Raw genomic sequence first — 26,513 nt, 5'->3', positions numbered from 1 at the left:
AAACTCATCTTTGATTTTATAATGAAAATTAATTGAAATATACTGTTCACTTAATGGAACTATTCTTTCAAACAGTGGAGAAATTTCTCTATACTATTAAGATAGTGGTCCTTATGCAATGATGAATCCTTATGGATTTATGCAGATATTTAATATCTTAAAAATTCTTTTGGAAGTGAAGATTAAAGATATTGGTAAATTGTATTATTATGTTTTTTTCCCCAAAACGTAGAACTAAAAGCCAATTTTAGCTGACTTGTTTTTTCACTAATTTAATATTAATTCTTTGTTTTTTAACTACAAATAGGTAAGAAGAAGAAAACAATAAATGGGCTGTAATATCCGGTCAGAACCCTTGTAGTCATTTTTTTTCTGGTTGTTCATTTGTAAGGTTAGAAAGTGTAAACAGGACAGAAAGGCACAAAACGTAAATCTTCTCATCCCTAAAAGTAACCACTATGAACAATTTCTTATGATTCTCTCTATGGATAAGGAAAAAAACACACCCACATATATCTTTTTTTTTTTTTTTGGATAATTTTAGTTTTAAAACATAACTGATCACGCTAAGCACAGTTTGCATCTTTTTAAATTTGATGTATCTTGGACATGTAGATCTATCATATATATATTTTTAAGTAGCTGCATAGTATTCTCCTATGCCAATTTAACTAGTTCTCTGTTGACGGACTCTGGTTATTTTGAGTTTTGCCCTGATGGCTCAGTGGTTAAAGTGCTCGGCTGCTAACCGAAAGGTCGGTGGTTCAAACCCACCAGCCACTCTGCGGGAGAAAGATGTAACAGTCAGCTTCCGTAAAGATTTACAGCCTTGGAAACCCTGTGGGGCAGTTCTCCTCTGTCCTATAGAGTTGCTATGAGTGAGAATCGACTCGATGGCAGTGGGTTTGGTATTTTTTGGTTCTCTTGATGGACTCTGGTTAATTTGAGTTTTGCTATTACAATTGGAGGTCTTTGTTACATTATATGAAGCCTTGGTGGCGCAGTGGTTAAGAACTCAGCTACTAACCAAAAAGTCAGCAGTTCAGATCCACCAGCTGCTCCTTGGAAACCCTATGAGGTAGTTCTGCTCTGTCCTATAGGGTCGCTATGAGTTGGAATTTTCTCTCCAGCAGTGGGTTTGATTTTTGGTTTGGTTACATTATATATAGATGAGCTTTTGTGAATATACCGATAGGGTAGAGTCTTAGCAGTGGGATTGATGAGGCAAAGGGTATGTGCGTTTTAAAATTTTGTTAGACATTGCTTAATTGTCCTGAAAAGCTGTACTAATTTGTACTTCTGCACTACCCCCACCCAAGGTGCTATTGATGAATCTGTTTCCTCACACTCTTGCCCAAACTGGCAGGCAGGTAGTTGAATTTTTCACATCTTCTAATCTGACAGAGGAAAATGGCATCTGCTAGTTTCATTTGCGTTTCTTTACTTTGAAGTGAGACTGGAGAGTCTGTCATTTTGTAATTTTGTTAAATCCTTGTGGATTTGTACAAATGCTTTGGTCGTTTGTGTTTCTTTTCTTAGTAAACTACATGTTTACATCCTTTGCCTCTTTTTTATTTTTTTTTAATTTTGTTCTTCTTTAAATGAAAGTTAACAGCTCAAGTTAATTTCTCATTCAAAAATTTATACACATATTGTTTTGTGACATTGGTTGCAATCCCCACAATGTGATAGCATGCTCCCCATTTCCACCTGGTTTCCCTGTGTCCATTTGTTCAGTTCCTGTCTCTTCCTGTTTCTTGTCTTGCTTTTGGGCAGGAGTTGCCCGTTTGGTCTCGTGTATTTGATTGAACTAAGAAGCATGTTCCTTACGTGTGTTATTTTTTGTTTTATATGCCTGTCTAATGTTTGTCTGAAAAGTGGGCTTCAGGACTGGTTTCAGTTCTGAGTTAGCAAGTGTCTGGGGGCCATAGTCTCGGGGGTTCCTCCAGTCTCTGTCAGACCAGTAAGTCTGGTCTTTTTTCTTGAATTTGGATTCTCTTCTACATTTTTGTCTTATTCTGTCCAGAACTCTCTGTTATGATCCCTATCAGAGTGGTTGATGGTGATAGCCAGGCACCGTCTAGTTCTTCTGATCTCAGGCTGGTGGAGTCTCTAGTTCATGTGGTCCTTTAGTACTTTGGGCTAATATTTTAATCGTATCTTTGGTTTTCTTTATTCTCCTTTGCTCTGGTTGGGATGGGACCAATAGATGTATCTTAGATGACCACTTGCAAGCTTTAAGATCCCAGGCGCTACTCACCACAGTGGGATGTAGAACATTTTCTTTATGAACTATGTTATGCCAGTTGACCTAGATGTCCCCTGAGACATCTGGTTCCCGTTTTCAAGGGCAATGGTTTCAGCCTCTCTCCCTTTAGAATTATGTTGGCTGTTGGTTTTGTATAAATGCCCTTTATTATGTTGAGGAATTTCCCTTTTGCTGAGAGTTTTTATCAGGAATGGGTGTTGGACTTTGTCAAATGCCTTTTCTGTGTTGATTGATATGATCATGTGATTCTTTTATTTATGTGGTGGATTACGTTGATTGATTTTCTAATGCTGAACCATCTCTGCATATGTGGTATGAATCTCACTTGGTCATGGTGTATTATTTTTTTTGATATGATGCTGAATTTTATTGGCTAGAATTTTGTTGAGAATTTTTGTGTCTGTATTCATGAGGGTTATTGGTTTGTAGTTTTCCTTTTTTTTTTTTTTTCTTGTAGTGTCTTTGCCTGGCTTTGGTATCAGGGTTATGCCGGCTTCACAGAATGAATTCAGGAGTATTTCTTTTTCTATGCTCTGAAATACTTTAAGTCGTATTGGTGTTAGCTCTTCTGATAGTTGGTAAAATTCTCCAGTGAACCCATCCTGGCCAGAGCTTTTATTGTTGTTGTTGGGAGTTTCTTTTAATTACCTCTTCAATCTCTTCTTTTGTTATGGGTCTGTTTAGTTTTTCTACCTCAGTTTGTGTTAGTTTAGGTAGGTAGTATGTTTCTAGAAATTTGCCAGTTTCTGCTACATTTTCAAATTTGTTGGAGTACATTTTTTCATAGTATTCTGTTATGACCCTTTTTATTTCAGTTGCGTCTGTTGTGGTATCACCTGTCTCATTTCTTATTCAGATAATTTACTTCCTCTCCTGTTTTTTCTTTTGTCAGTTTCACCAGTGGTTTGTCGATTTTGTCGATCTTTTCAAAGAACCAACTTTTGGTCATGTTGATTTCACTCTATTGTTTTTCTGTTCTCTATTTCATTTATTTCTGCTGTGACCTTTATTATTTCCTCTTTTCTAGTGCCTAAGGTCTTCTTTTACCGTCGTCTTTTTATTTGTTTAAGTTGTTGGGTTAGTGTTTTGATTTTGGCTCTTTTTTTGATGTGTGCATGTATTGCTATCAGTTGACCTCTAAGCAATGCTTTTGTTCTGTCCCAGAGGTTTTGGTAAGAAGTGTTTTCATTCTCATTTGATTCTATGAATTCTTTTTATTCCATCATGATTTCTTCTATTACTCAGTAGTTTTTAAGTAAGATGCTTTCAGTTTCTACATATTTGATTTTTTCCTTTGCTGTTTCTGTTATTGATTTCTACTTCTATGGCATTATGATAAAATATGCTTTGTATTATTTTGATGTTTTGGATTTTGTTAAGTCTTGCTTTGTGACCTAAAATGTGGTGTATTCTGGAGAATGTTCCATGTGCATTAGAAAAGGATGTATACTTTGTTGCTGTTGGGTGGAGTGTTCTGTATATGTCTGTGATGTCGAGTTGGTTGATTGTGGCCTTTAGATCTTCTGTGTCTTTACTGAGTTTCTTTCTAAATGTTCTGTCCCTCACCAAAAGTGGTGTGTTGAAGTCTCTTACTATTATTGTGGAACTGTCTGTTTCTCTTTTCAGTGCTGTTAGAGTTTGTGTTATGTATTTTGAAGGCCTGTCATTGAGTGTGTATGTATTTACTATGGTTATGACCTCCTGGTGTACTGACCCTTTAATCATTATATACTGTCCTTCCTTATCCTTTATGGTGGATTTTCTTTAAAGCCTGTTTTATCGGAGATTAATATTGCCGCTCCTGCTCTTTTTTAATTGTTGTTTGCTTGATATATTTTTTTTCCAACCTCTGAGTTTTAGTTTGTTTATGTCTTTGTGTCTATTCTGTGTCTCTTGTAGACAGCATATTTAGATGGATCATGTTTTTTTTTATCCATACTGACACTCTCTGTCTCCTTACTGGTGCATTTAGGCCATTTACATTCAGTGTAATTATTGATAGGTATGAGTTTACTGCCATCATTTTGTTTTATTTTGTGTGTGTGTGTGTGTGTTGTTGACAATTTCTTTGTTTTGCTTAATTTTCTTTGCTGAGTTCTTTTTGTTTATTATTGTTGATTGTGTGTTTGCTGAGTCTTTATGGTTTTTTTTTTTTATTTTGATGAGTAGGTTTGTTAGCTTCCTTTGTGGTTACCTTGAAATTTACCTTAATTTTTCTAAGTATAACCAGCCTTTTATTTCTTGATATTGCCTTGACTTCCTTTCCATATGGAAGTTCTAAGTCTACACCATTTATTCCCTCTTTTTCATTTTGACATTGTTGTTATTGACATATTGACATCTCTGGTTCCCTATTTTCAGTCTTTTAACTGTGTTTTGTTTTTGTGAATTCCCTATCTGGGTTGGTATCTTGTTGGTCTGTCCTGTGTCCTTGTCTTGTTGTCTGATGTTTGTTCTCTGACTGGAGGACTCTCTTTTAATATTTCTTGTAATTTTGGTCTGGTTTTTACATATTCCATTAATTTCTCTTTGTCTGGAAATGACCATTATATTTGAGAAACAATTTTGCTGTTTATTATTCTTGGCTGGCAATTTTTTTTTCCTTCAGGGCTTTACGTATGTCATTCCATTGCCTTCTTGCCTGCCTGTGTGTTTTCTGCTGTGTAATGAGAGCTTAGTCTCATTGGTTTTCTTTTGTAGGTGACTTTTCATTTATCCCTCACCACGTTCAGGATTCCTTTATCTTTGGTTTTGGCAAGTTTGACTATGATATGTCTTGGTGACTTTCTTTTTGGGATCTGTCCTGTATGGGGTTTGTTGAGCTTCTTGGGTAGACATCTTCTCATCTTTCATAATATATGAGAAGTTTTCTGCTCGCAAATCTTCAACAGTTCTCTCTATGCTTTCTGTTGTCCCCCTCTGTTCTGGTAGTTGGATCACTCGTAAGTTTTTCCTCTTGATAGTATCCCATATAGCTCTTAGGCTTTCTTCATTTTTTTTTTTTTCTGATTTTCCCTCAAACAAATTGATGTCAAAGGATTTACCTTCAGTCTCACTAATTCTGACTTCCGTTGTCTCAGTTCTGCTCCTATGACCTTCTATTGAGTTGTCTAATTCTGAAATTTTATTGTTAATCGTTTGGGTTTCTAGGTTTTTTTTTTTTTTGGTATGGTTTCTAGCATCCTATTTATTCTGTCATTTTGTTCTTGTATTATTTTCCTGAAGTCTTGTATTGCGTGGTCTGTGTGTTCTTTGGTTCGATCTGTATTTTTCCTGATCTCCTTCTTGATCCTTTGGGGAGAGGTCCGTATATTAGTCTTTTGAATTCTTTATCAGGTAGTTCCATTGTCTTATTTTCCTCCAGAAGGTTTTCTGATACTTTATTTTGGTCGCTTGCTGGAGCCATCTTGTCCTGCTTCTTTATATGATTTGATATTGACTGTTGTCTTCAAGGCATCAATAAGTTAAATGTATTTATTTATTTATTGTATTTTTGTTTACTGCATCCTGAATTTTTGTTTTGTTTTGATATATCCAAGTAGGCTGAGCATGTGTGCTACTCTGGTAGTTGCTCCGGCCTGTTGAAGCTCTCATCTTCTGTCTCCAGGTAGTCGTGGTAGCTACTAGGTGTGTGAGCCTGGGGTCTGTTCACTGTTTTTGTGGGGCTGCTGAAGATGTAGGAGGCGTTTTCCTTGAGGTGATGAATCTGTCCTGCTGGTCACCTGGCCGTGGGTGCAGGGGGTGTTATCCCTGGTTGTTGGGTTGGGTGTTGTGTGTGTGCTCTGCCACTTACTGGTTGATTGTGGCGCAGGTGCCCGGGTTGTTGGTCACCAAGTGTGTGGTGTGGAGACTCTCACCAACAGTCCTGGGCAGGCAGGGCTGCGTTGGGTTGTTAGGAGCAGGCACAGGTCTTCAGCTGCAGTAGTGGGTAACGTGAGGGGCAAGACAGGGAGCTGTCAGCTGCCCCCAGTTGCCCGGATGGAGGGTGTGCCTGTCCCCTAGAGCGCATAGTTAGGGGGGTAGTGTAGCTGGTCCTTGGGCACCCGCTGCCGTTGGCTGGAGGGATTAGGGGGCGCCACTGATTCTCAGGCCCCTGTTGGCAGCGGCTAGGTGGAATGGGTGGTACTGTTGGCCCTCTGACCCCTGGTGTGAGTGGGTGATGCCCCTTCTTAGGGGTTGGGGTGATGACGAATGTCACAAATCTACAGTTCCTACTTGGCTGCTGCAGGTGAAAATGGGCTTCTCCTGGAAGCCCTGCCCATTTTGTCCTAAGGGAGTGCTGTGCGGGGTCAACCAGCAAGACACTGGTGTAAATGATCGGCAGGGTTAAGGGCACTGCAAGTCTGTGGACCCCTTATGCCAGTGGTTGGGCGAAGGGGCAGGCACCTGTGGACCAGACAGTGAGTTTGCAGTTTAGGGGGCATGGCAGTGTCGAGTGCTACAGGACTGGTGTCAGAGCAGGAACAGGGATGGATGAGGAGAAGAGAGGGCTCCTTGGCCGTGGAGCTCTGGTGAAGAAAGGGTTACGGTGCATGTGTTGTGAGTTTGGAGCTTGCACTTAACTGTCGCAGGTCTGGAGCCCTGGTGGCACAGTGGTTAAGAGCTCAGCTGCTAACCAAAAGGTTGGCAGTTCGAATCCACCAGCCACTCCTTGGAAACCCTATGGGGTAGTTCTCCTCTGCCCTGTAGGGTTGCTGTGAGTTAGAATCCACTCAATGACAGCAGGTTTGGTTTGGTTTTTGGCTTGTAGGTCTGGTATCACTTCTGTTTGGTTTTGGAGAGGTGTGTGCAGGTTCACTGCTGTTTAGCTGCACCACATGGGGAGGGTTTTGACTTGGAATGTCGCTGCTTCCATCAATCTGTGTGTGCTGTGCAGATTGAACTAGCAGGACGCTGCTGATCTGTATTTCCCCATTTCCGCTGTTTTTGAATTGACTCTCCTTCTACTTGTCACTTAGTCCTGTTCTTCAGCTTTGTCTTTGATGCTTAGGGTTCCTAGATTGTCATATATATCTGATTCACTTGTTTTTTCAGGTCTTTGTTGTAAGAGGGACAACACGAAGCATTTGACTATTCTACCATCTTGACCTTGCCTCTCCTCTTTTTGTTAAATTTTTTCCTTAATGGTTTATATAAGCTCTTTAAAGAAGGGGAAATTATGTAAAGGAAAGAAATTATGTAGCCCTTCATGTGCTGTATTTGTTGCAGATATTTTTACAATCTCTTATTGTTCTTTCTACTTTGTGGAATTGTACTAAATTTCTAATTTTTATGTAATCAAATTTTTCCTTAATGACTTCTTAAAGTTGACCAGTTCAGTGAGTATCTGTTGAAGTGGAACTTTAGGCTAAACCTATTTTAGATTTATCACTCTGTACTTTGTGAAGGAAATTTACCTTATAGTCCAAGATAATTATTTACTTACAGCAGAAAATATTAATGTCACGTATATAGTATTAAAAGAGCCCTGGTGGCACAGTGGTTAAAGTGCTCAGCTGCTAACCAAAAGGTTCAAACCTGCCAGCTACTCTTATGAGAAAGAAGTGGCTGTCAGCTTCCGTAAGATTACAGTTTTGGAAATCCTATGAGTCAGTTCTTCTGTGTCCTACAAGGTCGCTGTGAGTCAGAATCGACTGCATGGCAACAGGTTTATATAGTGTTGTCATTCATTGCAATATCTTTTCTTTACGTAGATCAAGCTTCTGAAATTCAGGTGACAATGATGCTCACTGAAAGTTGTAAGCTACGAGGTCTTCATCACAGGTGAGAGGGGAGACCTTGGGAACATTTTATGCTGCATTCTTATTTTAAGAACATTGTGATGAGTTCTGAATTGAAAGCATTTGGGAATAGTTTAATTTTTTTTCCTTAATATAAAAGTAAAATGCGTATTCATTGCATAAAATTTTAAAACATAGTAAAATATAAAGAAGATAAACAACAGTGTGTAAGCCCACATCTGGATTACCATAGCTAAGCTTTCTAAAAATAGTTTATGGATATTTATGGGCATATTCCCTTTTTTAAAAAATGAATTCATGATATACATACGTTAAAACAATTAATAAAAATTTTCAGCATATAGAACACCAAAGATGACAATAATAAGGAACTTTTTTTTTTTAAACTTTATTTGTACTTTCATTTATATTCAAAAGAATTTGAGGGCCTAAAAGGCAAGCAGCTACAGTAAGATCAATAAAATGAAAATGAAAACAGTGTTTTAAGAGTGTAGTGGTAGAAAAGAAAACTAATAAGCGAAAAGTAAATCCGAATGTTTTTACTGTCATTAAACACAGACCAGCTCTCAGCTTCTAGGCAACAGAGGTTGAAGAAAACATTAAAAGTTGTTAAATCCCAGTACCAGAAAGGAAAAAAACATAGTTATTCCTTGGAGGGTATTATGGATTGAATTATGTCCCCCAAAAATGTGTGTTGTATAGCCTATGGTTATAATCCCAATTTGGGAATAGGTTGTCTTTGTTATGTTAATGTGACTGGATTGGAGTAGGGTGTGTCTTAAGTCAGTCTCTTGAGATTTAAAAGAGATTAAACAGTCAAGCCAAAGAAGCAGAGATGGGGGAAGAGAGATGCCAAGCCACATGAGGATTGCCCAGGAGCAGAAGCTGAAAAGAAACAAGGACCTTCCTCCAGAGCCAACAGAGAGGGAAAGCCTTCCACTAAGCCAGCACCCTGAATTTGGACTTCTAGCCTCAAAATTGTGAGAAAATGAATTTCTGTTTGTTAAAGCCACACACTTGTAGTATTTCGGTTATAGCAGCACTAGATAACTAAAAATTTGGTACCGGCAGTGGGGTGCTACTCTAACAAATATCTAAAATGTGGAAGTGGTTTTGGAATTGGGTAGTGGGTAGAGGCTGGAAGAGTTTTGGGTGCCAAATAGTAAAAGCCTAGGTTGGCTTGAAGAGACTGTTGGTAGAATTATGGGCGTCAAAGGCAGTTCTACTGAGGGCTCGGAAGGAAGTGAGGAGAGCTATAGAGAAAGTATCACCTTAGAGAATACATAATGGCAGGAGCAACAGAATGTTGCTAGAAATGTGGACGTTAAGTTTGCTTCTGGTAAGACATTAAAAGAAAATGATGAACATGTGATTGGACAGTGGCGGAATGGCAATGCTTTTTATGCAGTGGCAAAGAACTTGTTTAAATTATGTTCAGATGTTTGTGGAAGGTAGAACTTGGAAGTGATGAACTTGGATATCTGGCTGATGAGATTTTGAAGCAAGATCTTAAAGGGACTGTGTGGTTTCTTCTTGCCGCTTACAGTAAAATGTGAGAAGAAAGATGAACTTTAAAACAAACTGTGCAAAATGAAAACAGAACTTAAAGATTTGGAAAATTCTGTTGTACAAACTGAGGACACGTGTCCTAGAATATTCACCAAGGATACGCCTACACAATATTTTGTTGAAGAGATTAAGCCTGTAACTGGTGGATCTAACCAACTACCAGAGCAGAAAACCCATCAACTTAGACTGAAGGGGGCAGAGAAAGAACAGAAAGAATGCTGTCTGCCTCTTAGAATTCTACAGGCAGAAAACAAGCCAAAGGAACTGTATATGTTGTCCTTCAAGAAAAGAAAGGGACCATTCCTTTGCAGCTCGGAGATCAGCAGAACTATTGGAAGGAGCAGGGAAAGCAAGACCTTTTCAGTTTCAAAGGGTGGGGCCGTAGTCTCCTGGATCTCAAAGGGTGGGGCCACAGCCTCCTAGGTTTCAAAGAGTTGAATCTTTACCAACTCCATTCCGGTTCCAGAGTGTGGGGTTGCCGTTAAGGTGTGCAAGGAGGATGGGGCCACTGCCAAATGCCATGCCCAAGGGGCAGAAGAACGGGTCCTGCCAAGGCTGAGGGGGTGGGGTTGCCACTCAGATGAACTAGGAGAATGGGGCCACCTTTAGCTGAGGGAGCATAGTTGCCATTCCAGAGGGCCTGGAAGGTGCAGCTGAAGCCCAAGGCTGAGGGGCCTCTCCAGCATCCAGAGGGTGTGGCCAGCACCCAGAGTCTGGAGGGTGAGGCCATTGCCCAGATGTTCTCAGAAAAGAAAGGATTATTTTCAAGCCTTGTGAGCTAATGTAATTTGTTCTACTGGGTTTTGGATTTGCTTGGTGCCCATTATTCCTTCTTTCCCTCAAACTTCTCCCATTTGAAATGGAAATGTCTACCTTGTGCCTGTTCCACCATTATACTTTGAAAACAGGTAACTTATAATCTAGATTTCACAGATTCACAGATGAAGAGGAATTTTGCCCCAGGATGGAATATGCCTAAAGCCTCACCCATATTTGATTTAGATGATTCAGAAGATGAGATTTTGGACTTGGAGTTTATTTAAGACAAAAAGGATGATGTAATGGGGTGATGTGTTTTGCATGTGGGAAGGGCATGAGTTTTGGAATGTTATGAATTGAATCGTGTCCCCCAAAAAATATATTGTAAATCCTAACTTCTATGCTTGTGGTTATAATCCCGTTTGGGAATGGGTTGTCTTTGTTATGTTAATTAGACTGGATTAATGTAGGGTGTATTTTAAGTCAGTCTCTTTTGAGATATAAAAGAGATTAAGCAAGCAAAGAAAAGAAGCAGAGATGGGGGAAGAGAGATGCCAAGCCACATGAAGATCACCCAGGAGCAGTAGCTCAAAAGAAACAAGAACTTTCCTTTAGAGCTGACAGAGAAAGCCTTCCCCTAGAGCCGGCACCCTGAATTTGGACTTCTAGTCTCCTAAACTGTGAGAAAATAAATCTCTGTTAAAGCCACTCACTTGTGGTCTTTCTGTTAATAGCAGCACTAGAAGCTAAGATGGGGGTGGGAGGAGTTTTCCTAGTTTCAGATTTCAAGGTAGATGTTTCATTTGGTTTATCACATACTGGGAATGTTGATTAGTATAATGAATAGATACTTTTTATTTAATTTCATTGACAATAAAAAGCCAAGTTATTCCTCCAGGGACCTGTGAAATAAATGAATGAACAATATTGAGGGACAGTGAAGATGTCCCTTTGAAAAGTTAAAATCATGTGATTCAAGAATGTTGCCTTCCATTGGCCTGATTTAGTCCAAGAATAGAGTTCATGATTTGGAGAGAAATGGACAGATGACTAATCCCTTAGACTTTTTTTTCCTAAAAAATGCATTTTATTTCCTCTGGGCTTTTTGATAAGAACTGGGTCATGATCAGTTGGAAATGTCCTTTTTGTCATTGTTGGGAGTGCTTGATGTTCTGTTACGCTGGCTCTAGAGAGAACAGGCAAAAGATTTTAGTACTAGTATGTAATGGTAACCTAGTACTTAGATACCTAGCCAGTATTCTTACCCTCATGAAAGGTCTGCCCTACTTCTGCACCAGAAATGGGCGATAGGGATAGACATGGACAAAGCTAGGATTTTCCCAAGGAGGAGTTTTATATCCACTGTAGCCTTTGAAAGATGGTTTGGATGAAAAATGTTCAGAGCAAGCATTTGCAGTCATTATCTCACAAAGCTTTGAGCTGTCAGGTTTTCTAGTATCTTACCAGGATGGATTAGCAGCCCCAGGATACCCTTAGATGATTAGCAGCCCCAGGATACCCTTAGATGATGGGATGAAATGACATACTGAATTAGAATTATTTGCTACTGGACATTTGGGAAAAATCTTCTAAGGTAGATTATTGCTTGGTCATGATTAATTGTTCTTCCTGGCACTAAAATGATACCAGGCTCCTGGTTTCCACTGAGCAAAACATATTGTCATTGTATAGAAAGTGTATTATTCTTTACATTGATTCACTGTGGCAGTTCCTTTCATTTTTAAGGGGCCCAAGGCCTACAACACATGTCTTTTTGACCTCTAATGCCTAGCCTATTCATGACTGTATGTATGTGTTTGTTCATTCTGTCATTCTAATTTATTAAGTGCATGTTTTGTGCTAGGAACTTTGCTAGGCACAACGGATAAAAACAAAATCACAATCTTCAGAAATCATATAAACTTTATCAAGCAAACGCAAGACACTCACCAATAAATGATACCTGGTTTCAGGTTATGTTACATGACTTTTTATACTGGTTGTGGTATGTAATTCAGCATGTTTACTGCATGTTTTAACATTCTATGATTAAGGCATATAATGGTTTTGAAATGTTTTAAAGCATTCTGAAATCCTTTCTTTTCACTCTTTTTCCCATTGGCATTTGTGAGAATAATTAATTTTTATTTTAAGTTAAAATAAGACAGATACCAATCTATTTTAATTATATGAGGGTTGATTCTTATTAACATATTCTGTTGAGCTACTGCTAGTTGTAGTTTGAGTCTTCCATTGGCCCAAGGATGCCTGATGGTGGATACTTCTTATGCCAAATGCCTCACAGCTCTTAATCTGCAAGTACACTAGCCAAGACCGAGAATTGGGTACAGTTCTTATTTCAAGCTGCCACAGAACCTGGCCTTCTTCTACCTTTTTCTTCCTCTGCAACACCTCCTTCTGCTCTCATCCACTCTTCTTATAGATCACAGACCTTCCTTTCTACCCTCCTTTTCTTTATAAAACGGGCAGAATGAAGAGCAGTCCTTTGTACTTTAAAACATTTTCACGCAGCTTCTTAACTTCTCCCAGAGGATTTTTAATCCTCAGGTAGTAGAATAAACTATTTGACCTCATACAGCAAACTCATTGTGCCTGGATAAAATGCCTTTAATCCTGCTGTTATGGATTGAATTGTGTCCTCCCAAAAATGTGTGTCAACTTGGCTAGTCCATGATTTCCAGTATTGTGTCATTGTCTACCATTTTGTCATCTGATGTGATTTTCCTATGTGTTGTAAGTCCTACCTCTATGATGTTAATGAAGCAGAATTAGAGGCAGGTATGTTAATGAGGCAGGACTGAATCTATAAGATTAGGTTGTATCTTAAGTCAATCTCTTTTGAGATACAAAAGAGAGGAGTGAGCAAAGACTAGGGGACTTCATACTACCAAGAAACAAGAGCTGGAGTGAGCAGGTCCTTTGAACCCAGGGTCCCTGTGCTGAGAAGCTCCTGGATCGGGAAGATTGACGACAAGGACCTTCCCCCAGAGCCAACAGAGAGAGAAAGATTTTCCTTGGAGCTGGCACCGTGAATTTGGACTTCTAGCCTCCTAGACTGAGAAAAGAAATCTGTTAAAGCTATCCACTTGTGGTATTGTATTATAGCAGAACTAGATAACTAAGACACCTGCTAAATGAATTTCATTCACGAGGAAAGGAACAGAGAAATAATTAATCTTTTCGAGTTGAAGAAGATGGGCAACTCTTTGTATTACTCCTGAAATCATGGTACATTTGGGTTAATCCTGAATGTAAACCTGCTGTAAGTCATTTGAGTGCATATGGGACTTGGTGTGAAAGGAGGCTCTGTAATTTCCCCTGTCCTCCCCTGTACTTCCCTGGGAGGGATTGTCCAGTGGTCCAGGGGAAATCACAGGAGTTTTAGAATCAGGTAAAGATTTGAATTTGGTTTTTCTCCATGTACTCACCGTTTGTCCTTGGCAGGTTACATAACCTCTCTCTGCATGGGTTTCCTCGCCTATGAAGTGGGGCTAATGACACGAGCAGAAGCCTTATAGAGAAGTTACCTCTTATAGGTTTCCTGATCCCTCATGTGTGTCCTCGTTTCCCAGCTCATAGGGTCAGTGCTTTCCATGTGTTAGTAACCCCTGCACATCAGGAGGAAGCTCTCAGCTTTGCCACTTTTGCAGTTAGTCTTGTCAGGAATGTTATGACTGTGGTTTTAAAAGTTAAGCAGGCTTAATTGAGGAAAACAAGGAATACAGAAAAGTAAGGTAGAAATTATCTATAGTCCCACAACTTAAAGACAATAATACTTAACTCTTGACATATTTTTGCACAGTTTTATTATTCTCCGTATTTGTAATTACCCTGCAAACGGAGGTGAGTTTTGTGTCTTTCTTTCCTGTAGGATAAACTTTTACTCATATTGTTAGCATCTCTTTGTACCTATTTTATTGTGTGGTTAAGGACTATGGTTGCTAACCAAAAGGTCAGTGGTTTGAATCCACTTCTCCTTGGAAACCCTATGGGGCAGTTCTACTCTGTCCTGTAGGGTCACTATAGGGTCGCTGTCATGGTTTGAATTATGTTTCCAAAAAAATGTGTATAGCAATTTGGCTGGGCCACAATTCCCAGAATTGTGTGGTTGTCGTCCATTTTGTGATTGTAATTTTATCTTAAAGAGGATTAGGGTGGGATTGTAACATCACCCTTACTCAGGTCACATCCCTGAGCCAATGTAAAGGGAGTTTCCTGGGGTGTGGCTTGCACCACCTTTTACCTTAAAAGAGATAAAAGGAAAGGGAAGCAAGCAGAGGATTGGGGATCTCATACCACTGAGAAAGCAGTGCCAGGAGCAGAGTATGTCCTTGGGACCTGGGGTCCCTGCATGGAGAAGCTCCTAGTCCGGGGGAACATAGATGAGAAGGCTGACAGAGAGAGCCTTCCCCTGGAGCTGACGCCCTCAATTTGGACTTTTAGCCTACTTTACTGTAAGGAAATAAACTTCTCTTTGTTAAAACCATCCACTTGTGATATTTCTATTAGAGCAGTACTAGATGACTAAGACAGTCGCTATGAGTTGGAATCAACTCGACGACAACGGGTTTGGTTTTTTTAATCCTATTATTTGAGCTGGAATGAACTCAGTGGCAGTGGGTATCCTATTATTTGTGTGTACTCTTCCCTTACTTTTGGACATTCAAGTGTTTTGCAGCTGTTCGCTATTAATACTGCATTAACTATCCTTCATGTAGCTTATTTATGTTTGATATTATTTGTTTCTTAAATATCCTTTGAAGCAGAATTTGCTAAGTTAAGGAATATGAACATTTTTAAGGCTATTGTTACGTGTTTATCAAATATTTATTAAATGCTTGTTATACATATATATGTATATACATACATATATATATGTATATATGGAAACCCTTGTGACATAGCAGTTAAGAGTTCAGCTGCTAACCAAAAGGTCAGCCTATGGGGCAGCTCTACTCCGTCCTATAGGGTCGCTATGAGTCGGCATCAACTCAACGGCAATGGGGATATATATACATACATATAGAGAGAGAGAGCAGAATACAAGGAGTTGGGCATAAAAATAAGAGAGTCCATGATAGTGTTTGCCTTCTATGAATTTTCAGCTTAGTGGAGAAGATGAAGTAATTATGTAAAAAGTTATATAACCTTGGGAAAAATTAACATTTCCAAATATCAGTGGAAGAGATGCCATTATGCAGTAGGATGAAATGTATGTATGTATGATTTAGAAATTGAAATAGGAGAGAGATTGTCTACTACATGCTTAACTTCTGCACATCATAGCAGGTTTTTACGGTTTGTGGGCTTTCCATGTTATAGTTAGGAAACTAAGGCCGAGAGAGAGATGGTCATACAGATTGTAAATGGTAACTCTAGCATTCAAGAATCTGATTCTTAATCCCATGTGAGCAGCTAAGGACTTCTTGAGTTTTGTGGCAATTTCAGCCTCTTAGAGACCTTTTTGATGATCATATTCTTGTCCACAGTCTGGATTGCTGCCTTGTTTTTTAAGTGTGAAAGTGGAATAAATGGGATTTTGTCATAACAAGATTGTGGTCAAATCACTTCTTATGTGCCTTTGATTACCTTCTGGAGTAAGATTTAGTGCGGTCAGAGTGTGTCTTCAGAGAATGCAGTCTGTAGGAAACAACTTTTGAGTTTATAACTTTCCTCTATCAGGAAGGTACATATATGGGGAACCTTAAAGTCTGATTTAAGTTATAGAGTGTATATAATTTTGCATTTTTAACGATAATTATGTTTAAATATGTTTGGGGTTTTTTGTTTTGTTTTAGGGTATCTTCATTACTTTTTATTATAAATAAGCCCCTAAAGTTTTAAATTTCACTTGTCTTTCTTGTGATTTATTTTATAGAAATCTTCTTCCTATTACACATGTGTGTATAGAAGAAGGAGAAAAGCCCATGGTGATATTGCCTTACATGAATTGGGGAAATCTTAAATTGTTCTTACGGCAGTGCAAATTAGTAGAGGCCAATAATCCTCAGGTGAGAAAAATTTGCCCAAATGCCAGTTTACCTGTAAATTCTGATTATATCTTTTAAAGTAGATGTTAACATTCTAATATATGAACTGTTTAAAGGCTGTGCAAAAAGAAACTCAAAAGGAACCAGAAGATACTTATAACGTGTTGGTTTAGAAGAAAATGAAGATGGTTTATAATTGCTGTCTTAAAGCTTACATGTTGCTAATGCTGAAGTTTTTCCTTATATTTCAGTTATTGTGTTTATTCATAATCACCTCTCAAGCCCTCTGTAATATCATCTCACTCATTTTCCCAATAACTCTTTGAAGGCACTTGTGCTAGATCTTCCTTCTAGGAAACAGACTTTACAGAGCCATGTGATCCATATTGTACCAAAAGCTGGTAATGACTAGAGGTCTAGATTGTGGGGGATAATTGGGGGTATGTTCGTAATATGCTTGGCTGTAAGACTTCAGTCATCTAAGAGGTTCTCTGTCATCACTGCTTGTGCACATAGCTATGAAGCATTTGGTCAGCTTCCATATGCTTTTATGATGGTAGTGGTAGTAAATCCTAGTGTTTTGTTGCTAGCTGCATTTTGTAGCCCCATTAAATTGATTGTAGGATTTATAATAATGTACTTGTTATAGTTGCCAGGAGAAAATGCATTCAAAGATTGCATTGAGTATTTGGCTTAGCATGTATGATATGCCTTGTAAACTGACAGGATTAAAACTGGGCTTCCCAACAAGTGGCTGGAGGCTGTGGTCCATTAGCATCACCTGAGGAAGAATTTCATTCCTCAGCTCACAATACTGGCATGCATCCTGAGGACTGTATCAGTGGAGAGAGCTGTAGACTTACATTTGAAAATGGTCCCTAGGGGACTATCTCATAATAAGAACTACTGTTTTAAAAGGATGAGTTATTGACTAATAAGCATTTGAAATATTATCTTGAGAATTCAGCATTCACTGAACAGATATTTATTGAGCAGCTACTGTATGTGCTGGATGTTGGGGAGATAACACACCTAATGGATAAGAGGAGACAGTCAAGTAAATGGTATGTTACAGAATGAGAGGACTATAATAAATGTAAGTACAGGACCTTATGGGAACATATTCTTGGTCAAGAAGTAGTTTTTTAAAAATCGATGTGTAAATGTAAGGAAATATTTTTGTATGGAGTAGGAATGTGGGATAAAATAAGCAGCAGTCATAATTTTTGTGTTAACTGTAAACATTGTCACTTTGTGTTTACCACAGGCAATTTCTCAACAAGACTTGGTACACATGGCCATTCAGATTGCCTGTGGAATGAGCTATCTGGCTAGAAGGGAAGTCATCCACAAAGACCTGGCTGCTAGGAACTGTGTGTAGGTGCCTTGAGCTCTTCATTGTTGCCTGATGTTTAGTGCTCCCTGGATTTAGGGTTCTTTTCAGGGGATTGTGTTGTATTCAAGCGTAACCGGTGATCTATACTTTTTAATATGCTAATTGCATTTGTTGTTCATGTCTTTACTTTTCAGCATTGATGATACCCTTCAGGTTAAGATCACAGACAATGCCCTCTCCAGAGACTTGTTCCCCATGGACTATCATTGTCTGGGGGACAATGAAAACAGGCCAGTTCGGTGGATGGCTCTTGAAAGTCTAGTTAATAATGAGTTCTCCAGCGCTAGTGATGTGGTAAGTGCCAGGACCCTTGATATCAGCTGAATGAAGAAAAGGCTTTCTGTTTTAAAATTTTTTTTTTTTTTGTATCTAGTAACTGTTCCTTGAAAGTTATCATCCAGAAAGCAAGTGTAATAAGCTCCCAGGTAGCCAGTTTATGGAGAGAAGCTGCGACCCAAACCATGGGCCAGCACTGTGTGCCATCTCATTTCATCCTGACAGTTATCCTGCACTGTTAACACTGTGGAGCAGGCCATGTTATCCCAGTTTTAAAGATATGATATTGAGGCTTGGAGAGATTACAGTATTTGAGTATTTTTCTCTTCTTGTGTTAAGTCTCAGAATGGCCAAGTTGTCGTCAGATCATTAAGATTTATTGTTTTCTTGTTTTCAAGTATGTCTTCCTAGTATTATGGCCTGGAGCCCTGGTGGCGCAGTGGTTAAGAGCTTGGCTGCTAACCAGAAGGTCAGCAGTTTGATTCCACCAGCCACACCTTGGAAACGATGTGGGGTGGTTCTTTTCTGTCCAGTAGGGTTGCTGTGAGTCAGAATCAACTCGATGGCAACAGGTTTGGTTTTTTTTTTTTTGTTTTTTTGTTTTTTTTTTCAGTATTATGGCGTGTAATTTATAATTCTCCACACGTCACTTTATCCCTTTTGCCAGCTTCTGGGTAGTTCTGTCCACTTGGCCTGGTCATTTAGTTGGATCCTGTATACTTAGTGGTGCATATTTTGAAAGTCACATCTCCTTGTGGATATTTTGCAGGTGTGTTTAATTGCTTTTAATTTCTGTCACCTGACTTTTTAGTCTGATTTGGAAGATTAAGCTTAATTTAATTTCTTTTCATATCTTTTGCCTTTGAACTGTATCATTATAGCTAAACATTAGAGAGTATGTAAAACTTCTCATAAGTTTTCCCTTGTGTGTTCACTTGATGATGTCAGTGTTACATGTAAAATCATATAGAATGATTTGGTATGTTCTTAATATACATGCTTTGAGGATTACTAGTTTATTACACTCTTTTCCTCAGTATCTTAGTTTCCTGTGACCGCTGTAACAAATCACCACCATCTTGGTGGCTTAAAACAACAGAAATTATTCCCTCACAGTTCTAGAGACAAGAAGTCTGAAATTCAGCTGTAAGCAGTACCATGCTCACTTGGGAGGCTCTAGAGGAGAAACCTGTCTTCTCTCTTCCAGTTTCTGGTGGCTGTCTGCATTCCTTGGCTTGTGTCTGCATCACCTGCCCTGCTCTGTCTTCCATTGCCTTCCTCTCCGTGTGTGTCCGTCCTTCTATCAAAATTCTCTCTCTCTCGAAGGATACATGTGATCGTACGGGGTTGCTGTGAGTGGGGATTGACTCCAGGCAACTGTTAACTGGTAGATAATCCAGGATAAACTCATTTTCTCAAAATCCTTAACTTAATCATGCCATGTAAGGTAATGGTCATAGATTCTGGGCGTTAGGAAATGGACGTGTCTTTGGGGCCACTATTCAGCCCACTACACTCAATAACTGAAATTATCTGAGACTTACTTATAAAAAACTGATAATCCAATTTAAAGTCCTTGAAATGAGGAGAATAATTTGATAAGGGAAAAAAATCTAACTGTAGTCCATTATATAGTTAATATTTTTTCTTTTTCAGAAGCTAGGTTGTTATTTGATGTATTATTCCAAGTGTCTTGATAAAATGTGTTCACTTGATGTGAATGAACAATTTACTTATCTATTGTTTCTAGATTTTTATTTTTCTGTAAGTTAAAGTCTCTCATGGGGGTATCTTCAAGATATTTTATTTTAGCATAATTTATATCAGCTGCTGTCTAAGGGAAAAAAAGGTTATCTGACACTTTTCAGATGGGCAGAGTAAGTAGGAGTGATCTGGGAAGGGATGTTAGCTGCTTCATGGAGCAGCTGCAGAGGTTAATAGTGGGACAGAAAACTGCTTCATGTTGCCCACAGCCTTTCCCAGCCAGAGGCATGGTGCATACTAGGGGATGGGCAATGTTGGAGCAGTCCAGTCTCCTAGATGCTGTGCTCTAAGGATTCAGTTTATATAGCAGTAGGCAATTAAGCCTATTCTGTTTTTGTTTTTTTCCCCAAAACTTTGATAATAAAACTCCCATCTCTAACGTTTAATGTCTAGAAGTTAAAATTCCAGGTAAAGTAATACATGCAAAGCAACTTACACAGTTTTAATGGTTAGCGAAAGAGACCTGGTAGTGCAGTGGTTAAGAGCTCAGCTGCTAACTGAAAGGTCAGCGTTTCAAACCCCCCAACTGCTCCACGGGAGAAAGATGCAGTCTGCTTCCATACAGATCACTGCCTTGGACGTCCTATGGGGCAGTTCTACTCTACCCTATAGGCTTGATGGGAGTTGGAATTGACTTAATGGCAGCAGGTTTGGTTTGGGTTAAAGAGAACTTGGGTGTTTTGGGGAGGGAGGAGTTGCTTTTTTATTTTTGATTTTTCTGAAATAATATATAAAAGAAAAGAAGGGTTTTATTTCAGGCCAGCACATAGCTGCTGTGTCAACAGTAAGGAGCAATTGCACTCTTTGATAAGGTGCTTGTTTTTAGAGCTGCCAAGTCTTTATTCAGAATTTCTGAATTGTAACTGGAATTCTTTACCAGTTTCTACATTAAGTAAAGCTGCTTCCATGGAGGGAAAAGGCATTTAACTTTGGTTTTAGTTAGTTGAATTATAGCTGTGTGGTTTTCAAATCCACCCTTCAGCATGTATCTGAACATTGTTGAATGTAGAAAGGTAAAAGAAACTTTTCCTCAGTGTTTACTTTGAAAATCTCATTACATGGTTGATTTAAAAAGTGAATTCACTCATCTCTTTGGAAAGTTAAAAATATTTTTTTAGTGGTTTATTTTGAAAATTTGTGATTTTGTTACTCACTGTAACATAATATAGTTACAAATAGCTGCCTTAGCCAAAATGAGGTGGCTGTTACGGTGAACATAAAACTAGTGTATAGGCATGAAATACAAGATACTTTCCAGATGACAATCTATGAGTATTTCATATAACTTTAAAATGTAACTTCAAGAGATTAGAGATTATTTGTCCTCTTAGAAGAAGGGGTATTGATAGCTAATATTTTAGAGGGGCATGCAAGAGGGGTATGCTGTTTGCTCATATTGCTTAATTTAATGTATTTGCTTATTTCTATGTAGGTATTATATTCACATGGTTCAAAAATTCAAGATACAGAAAGATACATAGTGAAAAGTTTCCATCCAGGTCCTGTTCTCTAGCTACCTGTCTTAGTTATCTAGTTCTGCTATAACAGAAATACCACAAATGGATGGCTTTAACAAACAAATCTATTTTCTCACAGTTTAGGAGGCTGGAAGTCCGAATTCAGGGTACCAGCTACAGGGGAAGGCTTTCTTTCTCTTTCAGCTCTAGGGGAAGATCCTTGTCATCAATCTTCCCCTGGTCTAGGAGCTTCTCAGTGCAAGGACCTCGGGTCCAAAGGATGCACTCCATTCCTGGCACTTCTTTCTTGGTGGCATAAGGTCCCGCTCCTCTCTGCTTGATTCTCTTTTATATCTCAAAAGAGATTGACTCAAAATACAACCTATCCTACAGATTGAATCCTGCATCATTAACATAACTACCTATAATCCTGCCTCATTAACATCATAGAGGTTAGGATTTATAACATATAGGATAATCACATCAGATCACAAAATTGTAGACAACTACATAATACTGGGAATCATGGCCTAGCCAAGTTGACACACATTTTTGGGGGACACAATTCAATCCATAACACTACCCATTTCCCCTCCCCCAAGGTAGTCATTATTATTACTTCCAAATGTATCCCTCCAAAGATATTCATTGCATATATAAGCAAGTACTTATACCTATCCTCATTTTTGTCCCTCTTATACACAAATGATGGCATATTATGTTTGTTCAGACATTGCTTTTTTCACTTGAAAAATATATCTTGGAGATCAATCCATAACGTTACATAAATAATGTCCTTGTGTGCATGTTAACATTTATGATAAAATATTTTCCAGCAACTCCAGAGTAAAAATTAAATTATATGATACACTTTCAACCAATGAGACTAGAATTAATAATACATCTCTAAATAATGTTATCAGCATCTCTTCAATTGATTGCATTGGCCTGTGTTAGCTGGTAAACTCCATTTTGAGGATATATGGTTTAGTTAAGCAGAACATTTCAAAATCGTACTTAGAATTAGATGTTTTTATGGATTTTTAAAAAAAAATTTTGCAGGAGTTCACATGTTTTATGTAAGAATCTGCCTTGTGTCAGAATGCAGTCCTACCAAATGTCTTGTTGCTGCTTGATAACTTGAAAGTTTTATTTTCAAAAATCACCATGAACTTAATGGGAGAATTACTTTAAAATCATAATTACTTTCAACATGTCTTGACATAAACTTATGTGAAATGTTTATGTGTCTCAAATTCTTCAGCACCCTACCTGGCATGTGATGGTTAGGATACCCACTGATTACATTTAACATGGTTAACTCCTAAAATACTTAATGTTTCTGTTTTAGGTTTTTATAAATTCATTTTCTTTTTTTAATTATATATTCTTTAAATATCTTTTGACTTGAATAATTGGGATTGATAGGAATAGGAGCACCCTTCCATTCCTGTGACTACGGCATGTAACTGTTAGTGTAAAAATCTCATCTTTCAGTATGTTGGGATTGAATATTTTTTGACTTTTTGTTAGATGCTGTCAAGTCAATGCGACCCTGTGTACAACAGAACGAAACACTACCCCATCCTGCGCCGTCCTCATAATCATTATGCTTAAGCCCGTTGCTGCAGCCAGTGTATCAGTCCATTTCATTGAGGGTCTTCCCCTTTTTCACTCGCCCTCTACTTGGCCTTCTCCAGGGACTGGTCCCTCCTGATAATGTGTCCAAAGTATGTGAGACATAGTCTCCCATCCTTGCTTCTGAAGAGCTTCTGGTCGTACTTCTTCTAAGACAGATTTGTTTGTTGTTTTGACAGTCCATGGTATATTCAGTATTCTTCTCCAACACCACAGTTCAAAGACATCAATTCTTCTGTCTTCCTTATTCATTGTTCAGCTTTCACATGCATATGAGGTGATTGAAAATACTGTGACTTGGGTCAGGCCCACCTTAGTGTTCAAGGTGACATCTTTGCTTTTTAACACTTTAAAGAGGTCTTTTGCAGCAGATTTGCCCAGTGCAGTGCAGTCTTTTGATTTCTTGACTGCTGCTTCCATGAGTGTTGATTGTGGATCCAAGTAAAATGAAATCCTTGGCAACTTCAGTCTTTTCTCCATTGATCATCATGTCGCTTATTGGTACAGTTGTGAAGATTTTTGTTTTCTTTGCGTTGAGGTGTAATCCATACTCAAGGCTGTGGTCTTTGATCTTCATCAGTAAGTGCTTCAAGTCCTCTTCACTCAGCAAGCAAGGTTGTGTCATCTGCATAATACAGGTTGTTAATGAGTCTTCCTCTAATCTTGATGCCCCGTTCTTCACGTAGTCCAGCTTCTCAGATTATTTGCCCAGCATACAGATTGAATAGGTATGGTGAAAGGATACAACCCTGACGCACACCTTTCCTGACTTTAAATCACGCAGTATCCCCTTGTTCTGTTGGCACGACTGCCTCTTGATCTATGTACAGGTTCCTCATGAGCACAATTAAGTGTTCTGGAATTGCCATTCTTCACAATGTTATCCATAATTTGTTATGCTCCACACAGCCAAATGCCTTTGCATAGTCAATAAAACACAGGTAAACATCTTTCTGGTATTGTCTTCTTTCAATGTTATCCATAATTTGTTATGCTCCACACAGTCAAATGCCTTTGCATAGTCAATAAAACACAGGTAAACATCTTTCTGGTATTGTCTTCTTTCAGCCAGGATCCATCTGACATCAGCCATGATATCCCTGGTTCCATGTCATCTTCTAAATCCAGCTTGAATTTCTCGCAGTTCCCCATTGATATACTGTTATATAATTTTTGAATTTCTCCAGCAAAAATTTACTTGCATGTGATATTAATGATATTGTTAGATAATTTCCACATTTGGTTGGATCGCCTTTCTTGGGAATAGGCATAAACACAGATCTTTTCCAGTCGGTTGGCCAGGTAGCTGTCTTCCAAATTTCTTGGCATAGACAAGTGAGCACTTCTAGCACTGCATCCATTTGTTGAAACATCTCAGTTGATATTCCGTCAATTCCTGGAGCCTTGTTTTTTGCCAGTGCCTTCAGTGCAGCTTGGACTTCTTCCTTCAGTACCATCAGTTCCTGATCATATGCGACCTCCTGAAATGGTTGAACATCGACCAGTTCTTGTTGGTATAGTGACTCTGTATATTCCTTCTATCTTCTTTTGATGTTTCCTGTGTCGTTTAATATTTCTCCACAGAATCCTTCAATATTGCAATCAAGTCTTGAATTTTTTCTTTCAGTTCTTTTCTGGCAGTATATCAGACAGTGATCTGCTGCTATTCATAAGGTTTTCACCTGCTAATTCTTTTCAGAAGTAGACCACTGGGTCCATCTTCCTAGTCTGTGTTAGTCTGGAAGCTCAGCTGAAACCTGTCCACCATGGGTGACCCTGCTGGTGGAATAACTTCCAGCATCATAGCAACACTCAAGCCACCACAGTACTACAAACTGACAGGCATGGGGGTTTGACTTCTTAAAGTATATTAAAACAAAAATGTTAAAGATTGCTTTTTAATATTTGGATTGAAAATATATACACATCATGCTTTGTGATAACTTTTTCTTTATGGCTGGAGTTGGAGTTTAAAACTACATGTCTGTTTTTAGGCTGAAAAACTTCATGCAGAGTCACATGTGGAATAAGTGATGTAGCCCCCAGTCCCGCCAGAGTCACTCTACATATTTTAAGGTGTAAATATAACAGCCAACGAATGATATTGCTGCCTTGAAGGGAACATTTTCTCCATCCTTTAAAAGACTCAACTTTTTTGCGTTTCTTTGTAATTAATATTTCTATATGATTTGTTTAGAAGTACGTTAATGCTTTCCATCTTAAAAATAATCCATTGTGTCTTTGGGTAGTTTTAACAACTTTTGACTGGAAGGATTCAGTATTTCAATGTGTTAAGACTTCTGTAATATTAATCTCGACTTTTAACTGCTGAAGGAAACGTGCACAACTAGATTTGACTAGTCATAAATCTCTTTCTAATATTATTCCAAGATATGACATCATCATGGGCATTCTTAAGAATTTCTGAATATTGTTTTTATTCTGTTTTAATCAGATGTGGCTACAACCATAGATTTTTTTGTGACTTTTCTTTTATTTCCAAATAGATTTGATTTATATCTTCTTTGAATTATTTAACTAACTATAGTTACTAACATAATTGTGCTGTTAAGAGACTGCCTTCTGTTTGATTAAATGCAATCAGGAATTCACAGTTAAGAGTCTCTTTCTTGGTGGTTTTCTTGTCTTTATGGCGTTACATGTTATTTAAAAAGCATTTTCTTAGGAAAAACAAGTCAAGGAAATGACTTCCATGCTAATCTCATTAGCATGGTTTATGGCAGTGAAGAGATCCGTTTTAAGGTAGGTGAACAGTTCTTGGGCGCAGGGAAAATAAAAATGTATTCCTTGTCCTTTTATATTATTTATTTTGTGAACATTCAAGATTACCTAGAAGATGGAAGGAAATCTGTAGTATCCAGACATTGCGTCTGCAGCAGAGTGCTGATTATTACTCCTGTTTGTCCAGTGCTGTGGAAGATCATTGCTGTGCCCTAAGCCAAGCTTGAGCAGATGAGCCTCACATTTGTAATACCCCTACAAAGAGTAGACTTCTGAACCACTGTGGTATCAAAGAGAAAGCTATAGTTCTGAGAGGAAGTTTACTGTTTTTTAAAGTACAAAAAACTTCCTACTTGATGCTTCATTATTCATTTTAGAGTAATGCTTAGATGCCCGGTAGTTATTTGTTTGCATTACAGTTACAGATTTTACACATCAACAATTTTAGACCAACTATTTAAATGTTAAATTCACATTAAAAGGAATTCATAAAAAGATGTCAAGAAAAATCTTAAGAAGTGAAAGGATCATTTCAGACATTGATCTTTAAGAAATAAAATTAGATTTAAGATTTAGTATTATTGACAATAAGAAGATATTGGTTAATTTTATTAAATAGTATTATTTTAATACTTATATTTTCTGGGAATGAGGAATAATTGTATTTACTTTAAGAACAGTTTATATTTTTTCAAAGGTGAGCAGTTGCTGTTTTGTGATCTCTTATTGCCCTGGACGTATTTTCCGTGTTTATTCTCTCCCTCAGAATGTATATTTTCCTCAAGAGAGCTTATAAAAAAAAATCTCCTTTCTTTCCATTCCTTTAGGGCTTTGTCCTTATTCTATTTACTATCCCCTTCAGGTAGCCCCATGTTCTAATGGAGCGGTATC

The 26,513-nt window shown here is 38.2% G+C and overlaps 1 protein-coding gene across 1 annotated transcript in view; it reads left to right on the top strand.

The window, feature by feature from the left end:
• Positions 1-26,513, top strand: part of RYK (receptor like tyrosine kinase) — a 164,356-nt gene that overhangs the window by 117,146 nt on the left and 20,697 nt on the right. Inside the window, exons 10-13 of the mRNA XM_004381414.1 lie at positions 7,963-8,032; positions 16,238-16,370; positions 17,617-17,726; positions 17,880-18,039. Coding sequence (XP_004381471.1) covers positions 7,963-8,032; positions 16,238-16,370; positions 17,617-17,726; positions 17,880-18,039 — 473 coding nt within the window. The remainder of the gene's footprint in view (positions 1-7,962; positions 8,033-16,237; positions 16,371-17,616; positions 17,727-17,879; positions 18,040-26,513) is intronic.

The sequence above is a fragment of the Trichechus manatus genome, unplaced genomic scaffold, assembly GCF_000243295.1.
Source record: "Trichechus manatus latirostris isolate Lorelei unplaced genomic scaffold, TriManLat1.0 scaffold00084, whole genome shotgun sequence".
Lineage (NCBI taxonomy): Eukaryota > Metazoa > Chordata > Mammalia > Sirenia > Trichechidae > Trichechus > Trichechus manatus.
The sequence above is the reverse complement of the archived record's forward strand: the minus strand, read 5'-3'. Positions and strand labels throughout refer to the sequence as shown.